The 25321-nt window shown below is 39.3% G+C and overlaps 1 protein-coding gene across 2 annotated transcripts in view; it reads left to right on the top strand.

Moving 5' to 3' along the window:
* LOC124803034 (probable phospholipid-transporting ATPase IIB) overlaps nt 1-25321 on the top strand; it is a 189156-nt gene that overhangs the window by 31642 nt on the left and 132193 nt on the right. The window contains exons 1-4 of one of the 2 annotated variants that reach the window (XM_047264147.1): nt 10767-10956; nt 11448-11592; nt 11730-11843; nt 22002-22160. In XM_047264147.1, coding sequence (XP_047120103.1) covers nt 10829-10956; nt 11448-11592; nt 11730-11843; nt 22002-22160 — 546 coding nt within the window. In that variant the 5' untranslated portion in view covers nt 10767-10828. Of the gene's footprint in view, nt 1-10766; nt 10957-11447; nt 11593-11729; nt 11844-22001; nt 22161-25321 lie in introns of those variants that run through there. The other variant, XM_047264146.1, reaches the window with a different exon arrangement.

Here is a 25321-nt window from a genome sequence, read left to right as displayed (position 1 = left end):
GGAAATACCCCAGGTGCCACAAGCAGAAAATTTATTGGAGACAGGCTTTCTCTTATTTAGTGGGACTAGTGGGTGGAGGCAGTGTTGTGATATGTCATACCAGACTTGCATGGAAGAATGAGGGATGGCGCATTAATTTCAAACCTGTTATAGTATCTTGTGGAAGATTGCAGATTTGCAGCTTCTGTTTTTGAGCCTTGGCAAAGTCTCGAAGTTGATGTCAACCAACAGTGCATTTACTCAAGATAGGTAAGCCACAATGACATTGTCTGCACCCCTTGAGGTGGGGTGTTGAATGTCAGTGGTAAATTGTGCAACATAGTTGAGGTGGTGGATATGACAATGAGAATAGTTTTTTTACCAGATTGCATATGCAATCTGCTAGTGTTCTGTGGAATCTTCTGGTAGTCGGTGGTACTTGCAAATTGTGAGCAGCTTACCCTCGATGTCATCCTTGAAGTTTTGCACTGCCTGATACACATCTATCAGTTCTCTATCATAAGCCAACCACATGTATTGAGACTCAGTTAGCTTCTGTGAGAAGAAATTTAAGGGTTGTCACTCACCTATGACTGTCTGCTGAAGAATAGTACTCACTGCAGTTTCACTCATGTCGGAGGTAATTGACAAGGAAGTTGCTGTAACCAGATGGGCTAACGTTGTCGTATGTAGCCAGCTGAGCATAGTAATACAGTCAAAGGCCTGTTGCATTTTTGGAGTCTTAAGTGAGATCCTGTCTGCTATGTGTGTTTTTTCCAGACAACATATCCATGAATGGTGCCTCTATGGCTGCTGCTTGTGGCATGTGATGTCTGCAGAAAGTAATTGCCATAACTCATGGTAATTCATTGGATGTGGGAATCAATGGATAAGGTCTGTGCATTGGGTCATGGGTCAAACCCCAGCTTGACTGATGGACTGTCCTAGAAATGTTACTTCAGATTCTCGATGCTGGCACTTGTCGTCATTTATCACTATCCCAGAATGTTCAAAGGTCTCAAAATAAGTGTGATATATTCCTCATACTCTTGCAGAGATGCTGAAAAAACTTAAATATTGTCCAAGTGTGAGAAACAGAATGCAAATTTAAGGAGAATTTTATCAATCAAGTGTTGTCCCGTGTGAACTACATTTGCAGGCAAGCTTTTTTACAATTGAGAATGCTGAGCAAGGAAGCCCCTGCTAGAGTGTGAGTAAAATATTGGATGTTAGGTATTGGGTAATGGTCAGGTACTTTGTGGGCTTTCAGGGCCCAATAGTCCCCATGTAATCTGCATGTTCATCTTTCTTAGGAACTAAGAGTATGGCTGCTGCCCCTGGGCTGTCCAGTGACCTGGACTATGCCTGCTTACAGTAATTCGTAAATAGCAGTTATAGTTGCTCGTAATCTGTCATGTGCCAGTCAGTGTGCTTTGTGGTAGACCAGCGGACCTGGTGTGGTGATAATTGTGTGCACAGTGTCATGATTAATCCCTGTCTGTGTATATAACACACACATAATGTGGGAAACACAGAAGGCAGATATAGGGGTTGCATGGACACTGTTAGAAAAGTTCATAGTACTGACCTGTGTTTGTGATGGGTCATGAGGTGGAGTACACCGTGTCTGTCTGTGTGTGATCAACTAATATCATTGCAGGTTCTATCTTGTTTACATAGGGTATTTGCAGATGGTGGTGCTGTTCCTGCTATAATGACTGTAGGTAAGATTACGTGGCATTAAGTTAATGAAAATACTTGAGTTTTCAGTTTTAAATTCTCATTGTGTAGCCTGGGATTCTTCTTTTTTTACTTCTTCATAATGCTTTGCTATTGTTTCTAAATCAGATTCTAAAGCCCTATGGTCATTAAGTAGTTTCACGCAGATGTCATAGGTAGAGATCCTTCTTTACTTCTCCATAATTCATCATCATAGATTGTAATTCAGATTCTAAGCCCAATGGTCATTAAGAAGTTGCAGGTAGATGTCAAATGTCAAGATCAAAGGGGTTGTACTGTAGTAGTCCCTTGCAGAGCTGCATGTGAATGTGCTCATGGACTACCAACGATACTGAATGTCGACACTCTGCTGCTGGTTTGCCTGAGGATACCTTGTATTAGGTCATCAGAGAGATGAAATCGATGGAAAAAATGCACACCCAAGATCAGTTCATCAACACCTCTGACCACAAATGGCCATGAAAATGTATCATGCATCTCGAGGTCCATGATGCATGTGATGGTTCCAAATATTATGACATGAGTATCATTTTCAGTGCGCAGTTGGGCAGCAGATGTTGTAAGTTCCACTTGTTGTTCTCTGCAAGTAGTGCTCACTTCCGGGCCAGTATTGGAAAGAAAGTATTAATTTGTTGAGTTGTCTTTTTTATCAAGTGCAGTCTGCTACTGTCACTTGTAAATGGGGAAAAATAGTTTGGCCCTTGTGCTTTAGCTGTAGGCAGTTTTGTTGAGTTTTGTGATGTGGAGTGCCTATCACGGACTGTTGTTGGTTGTGTCGTGGGAAGCAGTTGTGTAAACAGTCACCGAAGTGTGTGTGAAACCAACACAGCTGCTGCCACACCCCTTTGTTGCTGTGAGGAATGTTATTTTTGGCTTTGGGTATGGCAGTTGCGGCTGGCTGAATGTCACCGCCCTCGCAGAGAGTGCTAGTCACATCACTCTGATAAGTCCACACAATCATTCGGGTCTCAAGAGCTTCTTATGGTTGGGGCCAGCATATCAGGCAAGGAATGTGCTGGCAGTGGCCATTGTTGCTCATTGCGTTTGACTACTTTTGTCACTGCTGTAGGATGCAAAGTCTGTCAGCCAGGAATAATTTGTGTTTCCTCATTTCATTTTCATGTGAAATCATTGCCATCTATATCTGAGATGGTAATGTGATTAACCAGAGTGTGCTGTCTGTCATTAGAGTGAAGTTCATTGATACACAGATATGTCTCCAATGCCAAGATGGTGTCCTGCTGCCCAATTTTTCCTCATAAATTACTTGTTGAAGCTGCTACTCTGGTGTCTTGGGAAGTTAGCGGAGCAGTGCTGCCTTTGCAGTGTGAAATTTGCCTTCAGCCAGAGGTGCTTGTATACCATCACCAATGATGTGGATGTGATCTCCTGTGTTGACCCCCTGTGTTGCTTAGTAGGACCACCAACTTGGAAGTGTCATAACTGTATAGTATGCCATAACTGTATAGTATGCCATAACTGTATAGTATGCCATAACTGTATAGTATAGTATAACTGTATAGTATGAATTTGATGATCGTGATCAATGTTCCCAGCTGTTCTGGTTGAAAGGTCAGTGGTTTAGGTTTGAAACTCTGATACCATAGGGAGCATTGATGTGGGGGAGTGGAACATGTTGGTGGTTTTACTGGACATAATTTGATTTCATTGTTTATTAATAGAAACAGAATTTGAACATTACACATTATTGTAAAGCAATTTTGTTATACTGTACCATAACACAATTTAATCTCCAGATATATTTCATCACATTTGGCAATTAAAAAAATAAATAAATGAAGAAACCTTCTGTCTTTCAGTGATAGTGAAATTATTGCTGTAATCTTTCAGGCACATTATGAAGAAACAACACTCAGCCACCTGGTTCTTGGAGAAAGATGGACATATTAATAACCTGAATACACAGTATTATTGACACACATACACACACACACACAAACACACACACACACACACACACACACACACACACACACACACACACACACAAAAGCAATTAAATCATCTTTGCAACCAGTGGCACTTTCTCCTTAAGAACCACAAGGCATTTACAAGTAGCCAGCTATTTCTTTAAAAATAAATCTTTGATGTAAAACTCTTGAAAAACATATATAACAAATACAAAACAACTGGCTTGGTGCACGTGGAAGTCTTCACATAACCTTGCCACAATTGTCACTTTACTCAATCCAATGGTGGCAACCTGAGATCAGTAGCTTCACATATTTTGAACCATCTGTTAGACAGTCTCAGCACTACCAGTGCAATAAACATTTAAAAGTAATTGAATGGAGGCCAGCTTCATAATTTAACTTGGCAATAACACATCACTTAAAAGACAAATGGTTACAGGCATATGTAACAAAAGACAAGTCAAACATAACACCAATTTCAAAATGGGGCGAATGAGAAAGAAACTTGACATTCCAAAGTAAGCCTCTGCACTTATGCTAGAAACCAAAGTGTTTACATACACATTCTTAGATGGACGCAAGGTCTCTTGGACCATGAGCAGATGACACACCGAGAGTCTTCTTGTGTGGCCCAGCCGGCTGGGACTCGCGTGGGTTTACGAACTGATTTGGCTGGGTCATTCTCAATATAGATAGAATGGTAAAATCACATGAAATGGTGCCATATGGACAGGAATTAGCTGGTGGAATATTGTCTTGTTGGCATGGGGGAGATTTGCCTTGTTGCCATCACCAAGGACGTGGAAAGGCATTACACATTATTCATCCACACATTCACCATTGTTGTCAATGGTAAGAAACATCAGAATGTTACTTTCATGTTTCAAATAAATTGTAGGTGGATCCAAGGGGAAGAAAATGTTATGCAAGTCACTGTTTTGTCCAAATTGTTCGAAAATATGGTGATCATGGAACAGCCCCATTGTCAAAGTGAACACAATCTGACAGAGTACACTTGTTACATTGAAGTTAATGTTGCTGTTCATTGTGGGGACGCCACTGCAGATTATTCCAGTAGGGAATGCTTGCAGACTTAAGTGGAATGCTGGAAATCCAATTGACACACACTTTTATTACAGGAATGGATGTACAACAGAAATGCATGTGTCCAACACAATAGTACGTAGCAGAGTGAATGGCCTAGAGTGCCAAAGATATTCCTCCTTGTGGGAGGGCTAAACTCCCATTGAGGTGAGGTCCCCACAAGTCTCTAAAACATAGTAACTCAAATCGCTTATTCACTCTCAGTTCACTATGAAATTCTTAGACAAATCATACTTGAAAATATTCTAGCTCCAACTGCATTTGCAAGAGCAATGAAATACTGTGCATAACACAGTAATTGAGGCACTTCCATTGTTGCTAAGTCATTCATTATTGATACTTTCAAAGCTAAATTATAGTGACTTTATTAGAAGAGTAATTGTCGATATAGGTTGAATCATTCTCAAAACTAAAAGAGTAGCCCTTCTTTGTAGCCCACATCAAGTTTACAGGAGCTATTGGTAAACGACTCAGCAAGAACAATCCTAGACATTTATTAAATGGTACATCATAAAATGTTAGAAGCCTTAAATTAATGATAAGCACAAGTATTCACTTCACTACATTACTCCCCCCCCCTCTCTCTCTCTCTCTCTCTCTCTCTCTCTCTCTCTCTCTCACACACACACACACACACACACACACACACACACACACACACACACATATGTTTCTACTGAACTGTTTGCCTATTGCCTATGAAGAGGTAGCTACTTTTGTCTATGGTGAGCTTTGCAGTAGCATGTTGTAAGACAGAACTGATGAAATAAAGAAGGGCCCACTTTTCTGTGTAGCTACAGATGTTGTCAGCAAATAGTTCTCCGGCCTGAATCCCATATTCAGAACACTCTTGGGAGTTGTCCTGCTGAGAAGAGTTTGACAATAATTGCATTTACTTCTAATGAACGTCAACAGTATCAAAGTTTGTGCTGTACTGTTGTTAAGGTTTATCACATGTTGTTTTGATGTTATTTTTGCTATATCAAAGAAACACAGTTTGTTCTTATTAAATATTCTTTGTGTTCGAGAATAGGCTTTCAGTGTTAAGCTGTGTTTAATTCATGGAGTGTACAGTCTCTTTATGTTTCTCCCTTCAGTCAAAATTCTTAGTTATCATTGTCTGTCTTCCCCCTCCCCCTTTCATGCCTCCTCTTCTGTCTGTACACCTCATTTCAAAAGCTTCTATTCTCTTCTTGTCTGTACTCTTGATCCCTCACATTTCGTTTCTGAAACAGGACTATGCTTCAGACAAATATTTCAATCAAGACCTTGCTTCTTTGATGTTGGCAAGTTTCTCTTTTTCAGATGTGTTCTTCTTGCTGTTGCCAATCACATTGTTTGTCCTCTCTATCGAGCAAGATAGTGGAGTGGTTAGCAGACTGGACTCATATTCAGGGGACAATGCTTCAAGGCCGCATCTGGCCACCCTGATTTAGGTTTTCCATGATTTCCCAAAATCACTTCAGGCAAATGCCAGGGTGGTTCCTTTGAAAGGGCACAGCAAACTTCCTTCCCCATCCTTCCCTAATCTGATGGGACCAATGATCTCATTGTTTGATCTCCCCACCCCCAAAATTAACCAAGCAACCAACAATCCTCTCTACTTCAGTCATAATCAGTTATGTTACTACCCAAATAGAAAAACACCAATAATTTTTGTGTCAAATCCACTTCCTTCAGCATCACTTGATTTAACCAACTACATTCCATCGCCTTTGTTTTAGTTTCGTTTATATTCAGCTTATAATCTCTTTCCAAAACACCACATCATGTTCTTTCAATCTCTCTAACTTCAGTCAGTTTTCTGAACAAGTTGTAGGTAGTGTTTTGCTCATATATTTTATCCCTACTATCTTCACTTCAAAGAGTGTATTCCAGTCAACATGGTGAAAACCTTTCTCTAAATCTACAAATGTGTTAAATGTATGTTGGCATTCCATTAGTTTATCTTCTAAGACATGGTGGAGTGTCAGTATTGTTTCATGTGTTCCTGCACTCTCTGGAACTCAAACAGGTCTCATCTGAGGCTGATTTCTGCCAGTTTCTGTAAATTAAATGCCCTCTACTCCAGGGGCCATGTCTTGTCTTGGGTTTTTCAGTGATTTTTCAAATTCTTTTCACCATATGATATTACTGTGATTTTCTAAAAGTGTTGGAGAGTGTCATCAGTAGGTGCTCAATTGAAGTATAGCAATCTCAGGGATATCGTTTGATGCAACACTTGAAAGCATTGTCAACAAGTAACTATTATTTATTATTATATCACTTACATCTTCCTTATATTATTCCTATCTCTTGAATTTATTACTGATGTAATGAACGATGCTTCTCTATGGTACTTCCTGGCAGATTAAAACTGTGTGCCCGACCGAGACTCGAACTCGGGATCTTTGCCTTTCGCGGGCAAGTGCTCTACCATCTGATCTACCAAAGCATGACTCAACGCCTGGTCCTCACAGCTTTACTTGTGCCAGTATCTCGTCTCCTACCTTCCAAACATTACAGAAGCTATTACTTAAATTGTGTAAAGTAGATGTCTTGTTTTATATGTTATTAATTTAGTGGAAATATTTCAAATAAATCCGTATAAAACTTAGTAAAAAAAGAAAAAATTGAAATAAATAAACTTGGAACAGAACACGTGAATTACTTTCGTGTGATTTATTCTGCACTTGTATGACGGCAGGTGCTACTTCTCTTCCAGATTAATCATCTCATGATTTTGGCCGATAAGCTTAATTAATTTCATGTCCAATAAATTATATTAGCGATACCGTTTCGAAGAACGTCTCACCGTTACAGAAGTTAACTTTTAGGAAGCTACAGATACGCAGTAGGCAGCCACGTAGAGAGAAGCGAGTAGGGAAATCGCTACGAGAGAGAATTCCGTTGTTGTTGCTGTTGTGATGTCGCGGATGCATTTCGCATAAGTACGAAATAATCTATGGCTTTAGAAAACAGAGGACGGCCGCCAAATGCATTGGAGAGTTGGCAGATCCGCTTCGTAAACTTCCAGACCCCTCCCACGACTTGCTTAAAAGCGTCGTCTTCCATCGTCGAAGCTTTGCATCTGCTGTCGGCGCGACTTTTCCTTGTACATTGGCTTGGAGATTTGTTTGACACGGCGGTTTGTGTTCGGTATTTCTGCAGCGCGTTGTGTGTAGTATTTCCGCTTCACTCCCAGGTGTATATTGCGTCATGAGGAAACTGCGAGCTTCGGGCTTTTCATGCAATTTCGTTAAAAGCGCAGGAAACGGTATCGTCGATGATAAGATAACCGCGTAGCCTTGCGATTGACCGTATTGTACAACTCGGAAGTGCACCATATCGTATTCTTGTCAGCTTGTGTGCGGGCAGACGTGCTTCTTGCAAGTAACGTCGTTACCACGCACTAGAAATAAGGGGGAAAAAAAAATCAGAGATTACAACGTAAGGTGGAAGACGGTTATCGTGCGCGCGCACTTTATGACTGGAATGAGTTACAAGGACGCGGAACGTGTGCGAACTACGGCGTGTGACGACAGCGATTGTGAGTCGGAAACCGAATCACAGCTGGCGGATTGTGAATCACAAGATACGTCACTATACTACGATAATAAAAGGTAATGTTGCTAAAATAATGATTTATTTATTTATTTATTTATTTATTTATTTATTCTTTGCCCATGGACTCCAGCTGAAAATCCAGATGACGCACATAGCAAATGATTTCCGATTAACAAGCTTATTTCTAACTACAATTTCTGCAAACTCAATCACAGATTAATTTTATTCCTTTTGCAACTATACGTTGCTTAGCAAACGTCGTTGTCATTGCGTGATGCAGCATAAGGATAACCGGCTGAGAGGAGTAACCTTGACATTTAAGCCGCGGCCAGTAGAACTGCACAGCTGCAACTATCGCAGGAATTGCGGAAGCAATATTATCAGTGCTTAAAACAGACGTTTCAAAACACTTCAACCAAATTTTTTGAGTGAGAAATTGCAACAATGTAATGCAACAGTATCTACTAAAAAAAACGGCGCGGCTTGCGGTACTGTTATGTTTTAAATATTTCTTGAAATTATCGTTGCACTTCATTCACAAATAGTACAGACAGACGTCAATAGAAATGATAAATACTCGAAATTCACCGATTATCTTCGATAGACAGAACAACGCCGTGGACAGGCCGACAATTGCACAGTACTTGGCCATAAGTCCGGCCCGGCTGCTTCCATCAGGGGCACTATTTAGCACTATATGAGGAATTAATTAATTTATTTATTTTTTAGGTATGTAAACTTTCTTTTCAAGTGTGAAATGGAGCTGCATAAACATTGGCAACTAAACGGAAAGAAAACGTTTCGTTTGTTTGTTGGCTTGATGTCAGCTAGCAACTTTCCCAATTTTTTCCCCATTTCTAAAATTGGAACAGTGTATCACAACTCTTTCTTGAATGATGCTATTAGTAAATGCTCATAAGTAAATAAAAGTTACGGAGATATGCGTATCATTTGCTGGTCAGAGTTCTAAAATACGCTACACTTACATCGCTTTTAGCAACTAGATTTATTGTTTTTCTTCTCAGTTGTATTTTTATCAGGCGCTTACCATCGTCAGTAAAATTGCTTACTTCTCAGTTGTTTTCACGATTAAGTTAGTAAACAAACTGTAAAGACGAGACATGAGCCGTGCTTGGGTAGCTCAGTTGGAAGAGCACTTGCCAGCGAAAGGCAAATTTTCCTGATTCGAGTCCTTGCCCGCTACACAGTTTTAATCTGCCAGAGATATAATATTCTGTTTGTTTATAGTGCAGAAAAAGTAATTACTTTTTGGTATCGACATCAAACCGGAAATTATGGTGTAGAAGATACTGTTTTTCTACAGGCTGTTGGAATCCATGCCTAAAAGAATATAGTTTATAATCAGAGGCCCAGTTCTCGATGCTGTACGTACGTGCGTATACCTTAGTAGTTAAGTAATTTATCTTCATAATTACTCGTAAACCCTGAAATCAATGCTAGTTACCGCATGTTTCAAGAATTTTATTCACCATAGATCATTTTACAATGATATTGGCTTCGTCATACAAGATGTACCAGTACATACAGAATAACAAAATAAACTTCTGTCAATACATTATAAATACATTTGAAGCATGGCAGTGTACCAAATTACAAAGGATAGCTTTTAAAAGCTAACGCAACAAGCTATCTTATAATCTAATATAATAAGGTATTTTATTGTTTATAGTATAAACTTTGTAATTACACACGATTAACCACAGCACAAAATAATATGTTTAACTACAGACAACTTTTAAATGCTTATATTCTCCTCAGGCATCTCAAAGAATTCTTTAATGTCATAGAATGGATGATGACAGACAGCTGTACCACTTAATTTTAAAAGAATTTGTATCCATAGACTGAACATGAATTGGCAGTTTATTGAACATTTTGAGTGGGTTAACTTTGTGGGACTTTCCTGTTCTCGCTAATCTGTGGCGCGGTATGTCTAAATTACCGTTCGCCCTGGTGTTGTGTTCGTGTATTTTCTTTCTGGCAATAAATTCTAAAATATTATTTTTAATATAGAGTACAGCCACATAGATGTATAAATTTATAATTGTAAGTATTCTGAGTCTGGAGAAAAGAGGACGACAGTGCTCCCTATGACCTCTTTTACATATTATACGTATGACTTTTTTTTGTAATTTCAATACGTTTTTGATGTGAGGGGAGTGCCCCCATATAATAAGACCATATGAAATATGTGACTGGAATAGCTCCGCTAGACTTATCTACAGTCTCGCAATACTATTCCAAGCAGTTGCTAGCAGACAGGAGTGTACGGCATCACTTAAGTAAGGTAATTAGCTAAAACAGAATGTTTCAAGTTAAGTAGTACTGTTACTCATAAAAATGAAGACTATGGAACATGCCAGGGAAAAGTTTGAAATTCGCGCCATCTATTGACGTCGCGTCCATGGGAGTGTTTCCGCAAATAAGTCTGCTGTTGTTTTGCTGCGATTAATGTATGCAACAGTAGCGGAAAAGACTTGGTTGTGAGGAATAGGAAAAATGGGATGGTATTAGACGTCATTGAAATCATGGATGCTACAAAAATTAGTGTGATTGATTCTTCGTCCACAACACAGCTCGTAAAGGAAGATCTTCCATTAATACCTAAACAAACGGATGATTGCTGTACAAGGTAAGAGTTAGAAAGTATTGACGTAGTACAATATTTTAGTGGGTTGGAAGTCATAATAATATTATTGTAACTCTTAAAAATAACCTCAAGTACCTAGATTAATAAGTTGCGTTTGACAGCTAAGGTTAGCTCGCCACCAGTGCATAAGTTCTTAAATTGTACTATTACAACTTTCAAACAGCAAATGAGATTTTCGAGTAAGGGTAGGCCAAGACCGCAAAGTAATACATAAATGACAATTTAGTTTGCAATGAGTTAGTTTGATTTTGCCGTGTTTTTCCACTCTCGAGTGTTACAGTACTAATTCATGCACACTGTCATAGAAACTCAGTGCCTAATTACAGACATCGATTACCATTTTCATTCTGATTTTCGAGTAGAACACCGGAGAATTGCTGGAAATTGCACAGAATAAAAATGATTATCTTACTCATTATTTATTTTTTATGGTTGTGGTGCATATTTTATACCAACTAATTTTGTTATTTTAGATGCTGCCATTCGATGTGGAGACGATGTTGCAGAGAACGAGAATTGAAACCAAGGACTATAGTAGTTGGAAGAACAAGTACAGAAAAATTTCCAGCAAATGTTATTCGCAATCAGAAGTACAATATTGTCACATTCTTGCCATTGGTAGGACGCCACTTTGTTTACTTGTTTTAATTACAAATTTGATAGGCCACTGTAATTGCAACTTAAGTTTATTTTACTCAACATTCTAGAGGAATACTGCACTTGAATTCAAATTAAAAGCAGCACTTCCATTGCAGGTGTTGTTCCAGCAGTTCAAGTTCTTTCTCAACTTGTATTTTTTGATAATGGCTACCAGTCAGTTCATTCCAGACATAAGGATTGGTTATCTTTACACATACTGGGGCCCTCTGGTAAGTTCTGCTTTATTATTTTTGTATCCTGTGTTGCTTATGAATTAAGGACTTTCAGAATTATCTATATTTTTTCACATGACACACTTTTGGGGGATTCCATTGTCACGGGTGGGACAGTTGCACTACGTTTTTCAACAGTCAGATGCTGATATAACATAAAGTATAAATAGAAATGAAGTAAAAATTGACTGGTTGCCTTACAAATAATTGTTTTACCTTCCCTTTAAATCTGAATGTCAGAAGTTTACAAATTGAGCTGTTATTCATCTTTAAAACTTTGTCACGGGTGGGACAGCAAATAAATGTAGCATTTATTTATTTATTTATCCGTGGAACAATAAATATTGTATGGATGTCGTCTGATTACAACACATGAGCACACATACATTTACAATTAAACAGGTTTCTAATTACATAATATTTTGGTGATAATGTCATATGTTGCTAATAATCTACATCTATGTTAAATATTCTTTTACAGTGTAACAACTTTTACTTACTAAAAAGGTTTTAAGCTTTTGTCTGAAAGTGAGGGGCTCATTTATTTCTTTAATTTCTTGTGGTAAATTGTTGTACAGTTTTATCCCATTGTAAAATATACTTTTTTGCGTCTTTGCCTTGTTCTTTCTATCTAGATTGAGGTGGTGACAAGCTCTTGTTTCATGGTCATGTATTAGGCTGTTTGTGTTGTACATGTTGAGATTTTTCATAATTAAAATTATGTTGTGAAAGATATACTCACAAGAAACAGTTAGAATTCCTAGCTTTCTAAATAATTCTAGACAGTGGGCCCTGTTGTTGCTATTTGTTATTATCCTTATGGCTCTTTTTTTGTACTTTGAACACAGTTTGTAAGTTACTGGCACTTGTTCCCCAAAACATGATCCCATAGCTGAGGACTGAGTGTAGATATCCGTAATATGTTATTTTAAGACAGGTATTATTGCATACCGGTGCAAGGATTCTAAGAGCATAGCATGCTGTGGATAATTTCTTTGCCAAAATGTTGACATGGTTTGTCCATTTCAGTTGGCTGTCTACATTCATCCCTAAGAATTTGGTACTTGTTACACATTCTAATTCATTATTATTAACTTCTATTCTAGTGGCATTGTGTTTTTTGTTCAGTTGGAAGTTAATATAGTTAGTTTTCTTTACATTTAGGGTTACTTTATTTTTTAATGACCAGCCGTGGACATCATTGAGAGCCTCGTTTTCTCTTTCTGACAGTTGTGTTGGATTTTCACCTGTTATTACTATGTTGCTGTCATCAGCAAAAAGTATTTTTTCGCCATGTCTGATACTTTGTGGGAAGTTGTTAATGTATATAAGAAACAATATTGGGCCTAATACACTTCCCTGTGGGACGCCTATATTCACATTTTCTGGGTCAGACAGGTGTTTTATAAGGGAATTGTTTGAAACTTGTGATATCTCAACTCGTTGAACTCTGTTTTCCAAGTATGATTTGAACCACTTCTTTGTCACACCTCTTATTCCTATTTGCCCTAATTTATGACCGAGCGGGGTGGCGCAGTGGTTAGACACTGGACTCGCATTCGGGAGGACGACGGTTCAATCCCGCGTCCGGCCATCCTGATTTAGGTTTTCCGTGATTTCCCTAAATCACTCCAGGCAAATGCCAGGATGGTTCCTCTGAAAGGGCACGGCCGACTTCCTTCCCAATCCTTCCCTAATCCGATGAGACCGATGACCACGCTGTCTGGTCTCCCTCCCCAAACCAACCAACCAACCTAATTTATGAAGTAAGATTTTGTGGTCAACTGTATCAAAGGCCTTGGACAAGTCTAAAAAGATACCACTTACATTTCCACCTTTGTCCAGTGCTTCTAAAATTACTTTAGTGAACTGTGCTATAGCATATTGTGTGCCTTTTCCGGGCCTAAAACCAAATTGGTCATTGGAAAGAAGATTATATTTATTCAGGTAATTTAGCAGTCTCTTTTTGACTAGTATTTCTATTATTTTAGAAATGATAGACAGTATAGAGATCGGCCTGTAGTTCTCTACATTTTCCACATCTCCGTTTTTAAGGATAGGTATAACTTTTGCTTGTTTTAGGTACTCCGGAAAGTATCCAGATTCGAAAGATTCATTAATTATGTCTGTTAATGGGCCCTTTATGGAGTCTATACAATCTTTAATTACGCAGACTGGGATTTCATCAAGTCCTACTGAAGTTTTATTTTTTAGTTGGTGTACTACTAGTGCCACTTCCCTTTCTGTAGTTGGCAAGAGCACCATTGAGTTTGTTGGCTGGTTCTGAGTAGGTAAATCATATGTATCTGGAAATTTCTGCTGTAATTTTTTTGCAATACTACTGAAATATGAGTTTACAAAATCAGCTAATTTTTTAGGGTTACCTACTGGTACATCTTTGTTTTTAATATGTGAATTGAGGTCCTTTTTAGCAGAGTTAGATGTTTCCTGTTTGACGATGTTCCAGGCTGCTTTGTTCTTGTTTTCAGCTTCAAGTAATATTTTGTTGTTTGAAAGTTTTTTTGCGGCTAGCAACACCTTTCTGTAAATTTTCCTGTACTTTTTGTAGGATTGCAGAACTTCTGGGTTAGATTGATTATTTTTTATGGAGTTGAGATATCTAAGAGTTTCTGAGGATTTTTTGATACCTGTAGTCACCCACTTTCTCTTTGTAGTTTTAATTTGATAAAGAGTTTTGGGAAACATCTCTTCAAATCTGAGTTTAAAAATTGACATGAACTTGATAAATTTCTGATTTGCGTTGGTTTCTGCATAGACTTCCCAACAATCGTCATATTCTAGCTGGGATTTAAACTGATGCAGGGCTGATTTGGAAAACATTCTTTTGTATGTACAAAGTTTAGGAGAAGTTTCTACATGAATGTTAGTTTTTAAGATCTGGCAGAGGTGGTCTGCTAGGCCCAGGTTTTGGACAACAATATAACATTTTTACTATCAATATCTGTAGCTACATGATCTATAGATGAGGAGGATTCTTTCATTATTCTAGTTGGACAATTAACAAGGGAGGATATTCCATAACAGCTTAGAATATTCACATATATGTTGCTAGCCTTATCAGGCTTCATCATACACTCCTGGAAATTGAAATACGAACACCGTGAATTCATTGTCCCAGGAAGGGGAAACTTTATTGACACATTCCTGGGGTCAGATACATCACATGATCACACTGACAGAACCACAGGCACATAGACACAGGCAACAGAGCATGCACAATGTCGACACTAGTACAGTGTATATCCACCTTTCGCAGCAATGCAGGCTGCTATTCTCCCATGGAGACGATCGTAGAGATGCTGGATGTAGTCCTATGGAACGGCTTGCCATGACATTTCCACCTGGCGCCTCAGTTGGACCAGCGTTCGTGCTGGACGTGCAGACCGCGTGAGACGACGCTTCATCCAGTCCCAAACATGCTCAATGGGGGACAGATCCGGAGATCTTGCTGGCCAGGGTAGTTGACTTACACCTTCTAGAGCACGTTGGGTGGCACGGGATACATGCGGATGTGCATTGTCCTATTGGAACAGCAAGTTCCCTTGCCGGTCTAGGAATGGTAGAACGATGGGTTCGATGACGGTTTGGATGTACCGTGTACTGTTCAGTGTCCCCTCGACGATCACCAGTGGTGTACGGCCAGTGTAGGAGATCGCTCCCCACACCATGATGCCGGGTGTTGGCCCTGTGTGCCTCGGTCGTATGCAGTCCTGATTGTGGCGCTCACCTGCACGGCGCCAAACACGCATACGACCATCATTGGCACCAAGGCAGAAGCGACTCTCATCGCTGAAGACGACACGTCTCCTTTCGTCCCTCCATTCACGCCTGTCGCGACACCACTGGAGGCGGGCTGCACGATGTTGGGGCGTGAGCGGAAGACGGCCTAACGGTGTGCGGGACCGTATCCCAGCTTCATGGAGACGGTTGCGAATGGTCCTCGCCGATACCCCAGGAGCAACAGTGTCCCTAATTTGCTGGGAAGTGGCGGTGCGGTCCCCTACGGCACTGCGTAGGATCCTACGGTCTTGGCGTGCATCCGTGCGTCGCTGCGGTCCGGTCCCAGGTCGACGGGCACGTGCACCTTCCGCCGACCACTGGCGACAACATCGATGTATTGTGGAGACCTCACGCCCCACGTGTTGAGCAATTCGGCGGTACATCCACCCGGCCTCCCGCATGCCCACTATACGCCCTCGCTCAAAATCCGTCAACTGCACATACGGTTCACGTCCACGCTGTCGGGGCATGCTACCAGTGTTAAAGACTGCGATGGAGCTCCGTATGCCACGGCAAACTGGCTGACACTGACGGCGGCGGTGCACAAATGCTGCGCAGCTAGCGCCATTCGACGGCCAACACCGCGGTTCCTGGTGTGTCCGCTGTGCCGTGCGTGTGATCATTGCTTGTACAGCCCTCTCGCAGTGTCCGGAGCAAGTATGATGGGTCTGACACACCGGTGTCAATGTGTTCTTTTTTCCATTTCAAGGAGTGTATTAATGTTTAAGTCACCACAGATAATTACATTTGCTTTTGGTCCAGAAACCTTGTCTAAGCTTTGATTCAGTTTTGAGAAGAATATATCAATGTCTCCACTAGGAGAGCGGTACACACAAAATATGACTAATTTTTTTGCTATGCCAGGTCCTATTATTTCAACCGCGGAAAGTTCGAAATGTTTGTCCTCACCTAGATCTGAAAGATCATATCTTACTTTAAATGACATACCTTTTTTTACATAGATACATGAACCTCCACCATTCATTGAGATTATGCTATAGTAACATGCAAGGTCAAATGAGGCTAATGCAATGTGTTCAATTTGCTTCCCTTTGCACCAGTGTTCAGTGATACACAAAATTTGGCTATCAAATTTTTCCAATTCTACTTCTAGCTGTTGTGCTTTGTTCTTTATGGCTTGAATGTTTTGGTGAAACACTGTTAGGCATTTGTTTTCACTTATGTTGGTGGCGCCTTTCCCTTTAGACCTGATGCTAAAAAATCCTTCAGATGAGCTGGTGGCATGGTTATTCTTCTGTTGATGACAGTGGAGGTGAGTCTGTTGCCGGTTTGACTTGGAAGTTGGTGTATCTGAAAGTATCTGCCTTATGTTAGTCTTGTAACTGAGGCCGGGTACCAAAAATCCTGTAGAGTTGAAAGTTTCCTGGTTCTTGTGCTTCTTCTGTTTGCTTCTGTTACTGCTGATGATGGTGAAGCTGGTGAAAAGTCTTTCACTGTTGAATACTGAGGAGCGGCCAATACTGATGAAAGGTCATTGGCTGTTGGCACATCAGGCGTTTTTTTTTTCTTGTTAATGATGCAGTTGCGTAGTATGTAGCTGCTTCTGCTGAAGCTGCTTTGGAAATTTCTGTCCTAGTTGAATCATTTATCTCAGCTGTTTTTGACGAAAGTGGAGATTCTAGTGCTGGACCTGTTGTCAGTGATTGTTTCATTTTCTTCTTGGAAATTTTCAGTTGCTGTGTTTGGTGGTGGAAGTGGTATGGTCGTGCTATTCTTGTCCTTAACTGCCTTCACTGCATTAAGGATTTCACGACTAATGAATGATTTTCCGAGTTTATTTCTGTGAAGCCCATGCCTTGTAAAATGACTTCTCTCTGCGGATGGTATGTCCACATATGTGGCATTTGGGAGGCTTCGGCAGATTTTCTCAAATTTCCTATTAGTAACTGTGATTTCTTTGTTGACACAGGATTCTTCTATAAGATCATGTCTTTGTAGGATACTGGCAATGAAGAAGTTACATCTGTAATTTTCTGTAATGTACTTCTTAGAGCTCTTGTGGCGAGTTTGCCCTCATTCCTATAAACATCATTAGCACCTCCTATTATTAGACAGTTGCTTCCCCGCTTCAAAGAATGTTCACAGTCTTTTAAAACTTCGCGCAAAGGGGCACCCGGTTTCGTTATTCCACTAACCTTGAATATAGTTTGCATGTTACACAAAATGTCGGCTAAGCCCTTTCCATGACTGTCTGAAAGTATGAAAATATCTTCTTTTTTCTTCTTACCTGTATTGGTAGATATCTTGTTTGCACGATAAGTATGTTCCATGTATTTTCTGATACTTCCTTTCTTGTTATTACAGGACTTCGTAGACCTACTGAAATGATTTGTGGTCGCTGCATTTGATGAAAGTACTTCCTTTCTTTGGCTCTTTTCACATATTTCATATTCATCACACGTTAAAAATTCAAACTTATTTGCTTGTGGGAGATGAAAGTTGTTTTCGTTACGATTAACACGACAAAACTTTTTAGGCCTAATAAAGTTACCGTTTTGTTCGTTTACAACCATTTCACTACCCTTTGAATGGTCTATCACTTCTTCCAGCTTCTGTACACTATCTATCACTGATTCAAGCTTCTCTACATATAGTTTAGCTAACATAAGATCATATTTTAATGAAGACGTCGTGCATTCTTCTTCGCATTCCGTTTGTAAACACACGATATGACGATAGTTACAGTGCACATTTCCACAGTCACAGGTCATGTTTTTTTCCTCTAAGACGTTGAAACATTGACGATGGATCCATTTCTGTGACCATGAACATAGTTTAATACCATATTTCACCTTCTTACTGCATTTTACACACACAGGATTTAAAAACTCGTAATTTTCCGCGGATCGGTTTATTAGTACGTCTACACGCGCCGCCATCTGATTGAATAACCACCAACTTTTTAGAAGAATTCTGTGATTTATGCACTTATTTTCTTTTGAAAATATTGAATTCACATTAATAAAACAATTCTCTACATAACATAATATCAATAAATATTAGATTAGTAATACTTACTTACAATAATTGCAATCAAAGACTGTCACGGGTGGGACAAGGAATTGTCACGGGTGGGACTCATGTGAAGTACAATCTTTTTTTTAATTTGAACTGATTTTATTATGTCAGTTAGCTATGAATCGGTAGGTAACATATACTTAGAGGGCACTTTAAGTTTTAATAACTTTGTAGAACATTTTTGTTGCTTATAAATAATATAAATTTTGGTATAGTATTGGTTTACAGTTCTGAGTACTTAATAATTTCACTTGAAGAATGTACCACTTTGAAAAAATACACTTGACCTCTCACCCACTTTCGAAAATGTCTAAATTGCCGGGAAACTCATAATATAAGGTGTCCCTAACATGTTTGAAATTTGGATTCGGGAGAATAGCAAGAACTTGTTTAAACTCTACGTAGGATACATTCTGCTTGTCAGCTTTAAATACCTTTGCTGAGTCCCCAACAGATCGCATACACATAATCTGTATTTCCCCATTCTCTTCTACACTTCTCTGTGCAATTGCATCATATCTGTATGTAGTGGATTTCTTTCTTGCAATTTGGAACTCATCTAAAATAAATGTTCCTGGCATGATTTGTTCCACAGCTGGTTCTGAACCTGTAACTTCTTGGGAATTGGGTGTCAACAGGACATCAGGATATGATTCCTCATCACTCATCTCAGAATCTGTGTAGATTAGTGAATGTATGTTGGGCGAAAGTGGGAAAACATCCACTTTCTCTAAATCTGATTTTAGGAAAGTTCTACCACATACTAGGTTACAGGTATTGTAACCGTTGAAGTAATGCTTGCTGCGAATATCTTTTATTTTTTTAACAGCTTTCCAGCGACCATCCAGAAGGTCTCTGTTTTCATCAATATGATCTTTTGTCAGAAGAAGAAAGTTTATTCCAGAAACAGATGATTTGGCACAGTCTAAAAATTCCTGTGCATTGCTGATGATGACTTTTCTTTGCTTAACTTTATTCCAAACAGCCCTTTTTGTTACGGCTCCAATGCCATCCACTGCACCTTTCCCATGTGATGTTGCAAAAAAAAAAAAAAAAAAAAAAAAAAACCATTCTCCAGACACTCCAAAGTCTTGCATCATGTAGCAAAGGTGACCTGCGCAACCATCAGAAAAAATTGTATCGGGGTCAAATTGGGAAGCTCTTGTTTCAGCTTACTTATACTCTTCAAACATGCATAAACTGAGTACTTGTCGAGACACAGTTCATCGCTCACAATTGCAAATGACTGTAGCCCTGTTTACATCCAAACACAAATAGTGACCACTGTAATCTGTGTATGACTCCAGTGGGCACTTTGTATCTCATCTTGTGCCAGTGCTACATAGTTTTCTGCAAAATCTATTTGCAATATCACTTCATCATCACTAACTGATGGTTTCACAGTCTTGAAAGCTCCAGATTGCATCCTTTTGACAAAGAAGTGCTCCTTGAATGTTTTTAGTTGAGACTGAAGTTCAGAGAGAGCTTCACAGTGTTCCACTGGTAGTAGTCTGTTTAGGGTGACACTCATGTTCGGTCCATTTTCTCCAAGATATTATGTCACACAAATCAAACTTTCCATCTATTAATGTGTGTAAATTCATGATGCATTTCTTGCATTGATTTGTCATGCATATTTCGCTTTCTACATCACAGTAAACAAGATTCATAAGGTGAGTGTGAGTAGTAGGGAAACTAGCTATTTCTTTGTGAATGGCTTCAATGATGAAGTTGAAGCTAGCATGATATCTGCACACACATACATTGTGAGGCATTTGAGACGTTAGAACAACATTTTTAGGCCACAACTCGTAGAATTTTGAAATCTTGATATCAATATCTGGATTTTCTTGCTTAAAAAGAAAAAATGCTTCCTTAACTGTCATATTCATGTGACGTTTCTGCAAGCTAACTCTTTTCCCAGTTTCATGGTCTACAATAGACTTTACATCCTCTATACCAGGTGTCTGCCTGCTGATTTCATCATTCGTGAAAAAATTTTGTATTTTGAGCAGATTATCACCTGTAAGTTTACGAGATGTTTTCTTCACTACTGGGAAAATCTGCTTTACTACCTTTTTAGGTAAGCTTTCACTTACAAGCTTTTTTATTACTGCTGATTTTTTTGAGGGGCTTGAAGGAAGCACCTTCTTTACCCGAGAAACAGCTTTCCAAGAGACTGAGGACATTTATATGATCCTAACTGGGAAATACAGATCTCAGACTGATCTTTAATTAATATGGATTTTAGTTTAAGTCTGTACTTCCTTTTTCTTTCAGCTTCCTTCTTTCGATATTCCAATAAAGATTTTTCACTGGAGGATACCTTCATCTTCATATTTTCCCTTCTTCTTTTATCCCGCTCTCTTTCTTTTTCTTTATGGACATTGTACTTGCTGGTACCTTTCTTCAGTTTTTCGCGAAGTTTTCTCATAAGTTTTTATTTAGTGTAAACCATCAAAGCACTTGTTATATCAACCAATTTAACTTAACAATAACAAGAAGTGTCAAATGGTTTAGATTTGAGTAACATCAAAAACCTGTCACGGGTGGGACACAATTTCTTTTAACATTTATAAATGATCATTTACAACTTAGAAGGTGCCTTATGGTTCATTGGATGTTTTTATTTGTTTTTCTTACTTCTAACCTAAAATACATGGAATTATTATAATTGCTGAGTTAGAAGGTAAACTTTTTCATGTTTTTTGTCACGGGTGGGACACTAAATACATAGTAACTTTTGTGAATTAGCTGCATACTTAATAACTTACCTTTCTCTAAAAACTGAAGTTTGTCAGAAAGATAAGATTCTGATCTTGAAATTTAACAATTAAAACATCAACAATCACTGCAACCCAAATTTAAACAGCTGCCAACACAAAAAGCAAACCTTTTCTTTTCCATCCTCATCTGTAGAATCGCCAACTTTGTTTAACTATATTTCCTCAGCTAATTATGTAATTTTTATAATTTTTTCAGGACAGTAAAATTCAACTTTTGTAGATTCAAAAAACTATAACATTGTTAAATTTGGCATTTTTTCAAAAAATAAGCCTCAGGCTCAGTTTGGCTGGAATGACCCTTTTCAGAACAGACCATTAGATTAATTTCTAAGTCATTTCAGTCAAATTCAAGAGTGATTCTTTAAATAAGACATGGGGATTATTTTGTTTCTCATCCTATTGTATTCTGATCATGCCCTCCATTTATAAGATGATTTATTGAGTGATGTTCAACACTTAAGATTGTTTCTTTTCCTCTCTATGTGTCACTTGCGAAGTTAGGTGTCACCAGTTTCTCTCTTTGTGACAGAGTTTTGTCCTAACCGTTACAATTTGCCGTGAAGCAATAGATGACTTCAGACGTCATCAAAGGGACAAGGAAGTAAACAGTCAACGCTACAGGCGTCTTGTTCGAGGTAGAGACACACCTGAACTAGTACCATCATCTAAATTACGTGTTGGTGATTTGGTAAGTAAGAAAAGTGTTGTTCTGAACTTTATATTGTTTCGTAGTGTAAGAGACCTAGAAATCATTGTATTTCATGGAATACTATTCTAAAATGTTGAGGAAATCTAATGGTTACTTTTTAAGGGGGAAGGAAAGATGCAACTTGTGTTTTTGCAGATGAGCATGGGCAATGACTTCAATGTTAAAGTAGTCCAAAGGATAGTTTCATTACAGGATTTTTATTCATAAATATAGTTGTCAGTTACAAAATAATGATGATAGCTAGGCATTAGAATACGTCCTTTGTGAAGATGTGGACATAGATCATTTGGATACTGCTATGATTATTTGTTACTGCACTGGTGTATTTAGTGTAAAGTTAACTAGGCAGTATATTTTTGTATTTGTCCAAGCAGTTGGCTGTAAGAGGGAGGGAAGAAATGTTAGATCACTCTTTGACTTTAAACAGTTGTGTGTTGATGATTAGCATTTAATAAGAGGAACTATGTTTAGGCCCATCCACACATAACAGTCTGGTTTCCCAAATGTCTGTGCATGTCAAATCTGTGCAGATAGATTGTAGCATGTGAACGGGAGATTTGCACAGGTATGGCGTGAGCACACCTAGAAGTTGGAGTTGAAGATTTGAGCAAAATTGCTCAAGTCTGTGGGCTCAAATCACATCTGCACAGACAAGTTGGAGCATGTGAGCAGGAAATTACAACAAATAGACATTAGTGCAGATACCTGCCCAAGCATACCATTGTGTGTGGACCGGCCTTTGGGAGTGTAAAGAGTATTAATGACAAATGTGTTGATGATACATACATATTTCAGTAAAATTATGGAAAGAGTTTTAATTTATGTGAGCCAATATCCCAAATTTGTGCAAGCAGTGAAGTATTTGGAAAGAACGAGGAGTTAAGGAATCACAAGTGATTTGAGAACATTTGCAGCAATGTGTTACCAGTATGAGATCACAGTCTCATATTAACTAAGCAAACTGAATATATATATAAGTGACTTACCAAATGAAAGCCCTGGCAGGTTGATAGACACACAAACAAACACAAACATACACACAAAATTCTAGCTTTCGCAACCAACGGCTGCTTCATCAGGAAAGAGGGAAGGAGAGGGAAAGACGAAAGGATGTGGGTTTTAAGGGAGAGGGTAAGGAGGCATTCCAATCCCGGGAGCGGAAAGACTTACCTTAGGGGGAAAAAAGGACGGGTATACACTCGCGTGCGCGCGACACACACATATCCATCCCATTGGCTGAGTTGATGTGTAGGAGAAGGATTAGGTGGGTGAGGGCAATAGATTGTTCAGTTTGGAACTGGTACAGGGACTGATGGAAAGAAGGATTACAGCCAGAGATGGGAACTTTAAGTGTGAGGCCTTTGGGGGTAATGCCAAATGTCAGACAAGCCTGAGAAAATAAAATATGGGGGTGTAATCTGGCTAGGGCGAAGGCATGTTTGCGGAGGGAATGTAAATAAAACTTAATGGGGTCGATGTGGGGATGTTGTGAGGGTGACATGGTATTAGAAGGTGGAAAGTGTAACATGAGGCTAAAAAGAAAATGAAAATAAAAATATATGGCGAGAGATAAGGTGAACTAGAAAGCAACTGGAGATCTGGTGTGAAAAAAGGCGAAAAGGTGTTGGTTATAGCTGGGCTATGTTGATCCTGTGGTGAAGTTGGGTTGAATCAGTAGATTTGTCATTTTGTAGCAAACAACCTCAAGTTTGATTCACGAAGTGCATCAGTGGCTCATTCCACCACCAGGAACGCCAGCATAGTGCACTATTGAAATTGCTACTTTCACTTGTATGAAGCTTGCTTGCTGTGTGCTTTGGTTTCTTTAAAGAAACTCTATAACAGCTGTTGGCATAAATTCACATGCAACCCTGGAACACATTCACGGAAGCCCCAAAGTTAATGCGTTTTGTACATTTAGCAAACAAAGCTTACAGCCCTTTTATTCTTTGTGGAGAAAACTGCCAATGGTATTGTGTATCTTGATATGCTTGAAAACTTTTTAATTCCACAGGTCGATGAAAATCACTGATGTGAGGTGGTTTATTACCAGCAAAACTCTCCACCATCTCTTTTCCTCATGGAAATTCAAGGTTTCCCAAAAAATCTTTTCCCAGGTCAGTGGATTGGCCATGAAAGGCCAATTGCATGGCCACCCCAGGCTTGATATAACTTAACTTTTTTTATTCTTGGTGTTTCATTAAAGAGCATGTTAACATTCTTCCCTACCAAACAGTTTAGCCAACTTGAAAAATTGAATCTATGTTGCCGTTGCACAAGTTATGCCCGATTTGCTGCAACAAGTGTGGGAAGAAATTGATTATGGTGGGATGTTTGCTGTATTACAGATAAGTCACATAGAACCAAAAAGGCGCTTAGAAACTTTTATGTGAAACTTGTTGCTTGCTACAAAATAATGTGTCTACCAATTCTGTAAGTATCTCAATAAATTTCTGCATCATTCCAAGGTTGTAAAATCCTTTTAAATGTGCCATGTACTTTAGGAGTAAAGGAAACCAGTCACCAAAAAGCAGAAACATTTATTCAATAGGCGCTCACTAAAAGAAAGAAAACATGCTAGATTTACACACACACACACACACACACACACACACACACACCTATGTCCGTACAATTTGTTAGCTGGACACACAGTGCCAGTGCTGCATTTCAGCGGGTGGTCTAGGTTGGCATGGGAATTGTCAGGTGGGCTGGGTGAGGGACAAAGAGGCATATCGCTGAAAGAGGTGTTGGGAATTGGTAACTAGCAGCTCGGAGGTAGGCAGCCAGTTTGCCAGCTAAGAATGTGAGAGGGATGAATGGCAGGTGCATGGGCTAGGCATATGATACATGAGTGTCAGAGCCAGTAGGGAAGCATCGCACACTGAAGATGATATGGGGACATGAATTGGGAGGGGTGATAGAATGGAGGAAGGGAAACTGTTGTGTCGTGGGTGTGGGGACAGTAGGTTACCGGAGATTGAGGCCATGTGAGTTACGCGAATGAAGGATGTGTTGCTGGGGTAAATCCCATCTGCATAGTTCAGAGAAGCTGGTGGTGGAGGAAAGGATCTAGATGGCTCGGGTTGTGAAGCAACAGTAGAAATTGAGCATGTTGTGCTCAGCTGCATGTTGCAGTC

Source organism: Schistocerca piceifrons, chromosome 6 (assembly GCF_021461385.2).
Source record: "Schistocerca piceifrons isolate TAMUIC-IGC-003096 chromosome 6, iqSchPice1.1, whole genome shotgun sequence".
In the NCBI taxonomy this organism is placed as follows: Eukaryota; Metazoa; Arthropoda; class Insecta; order Orthoptera; family Acrididae; genus Schistocerca; species Schistocerca piceifrons.
The sequence above is the reverse complement of the archived record's forward strand: the minus strand, read 5'-3'. Positions and strand labels throughout refer to the sequence as shown.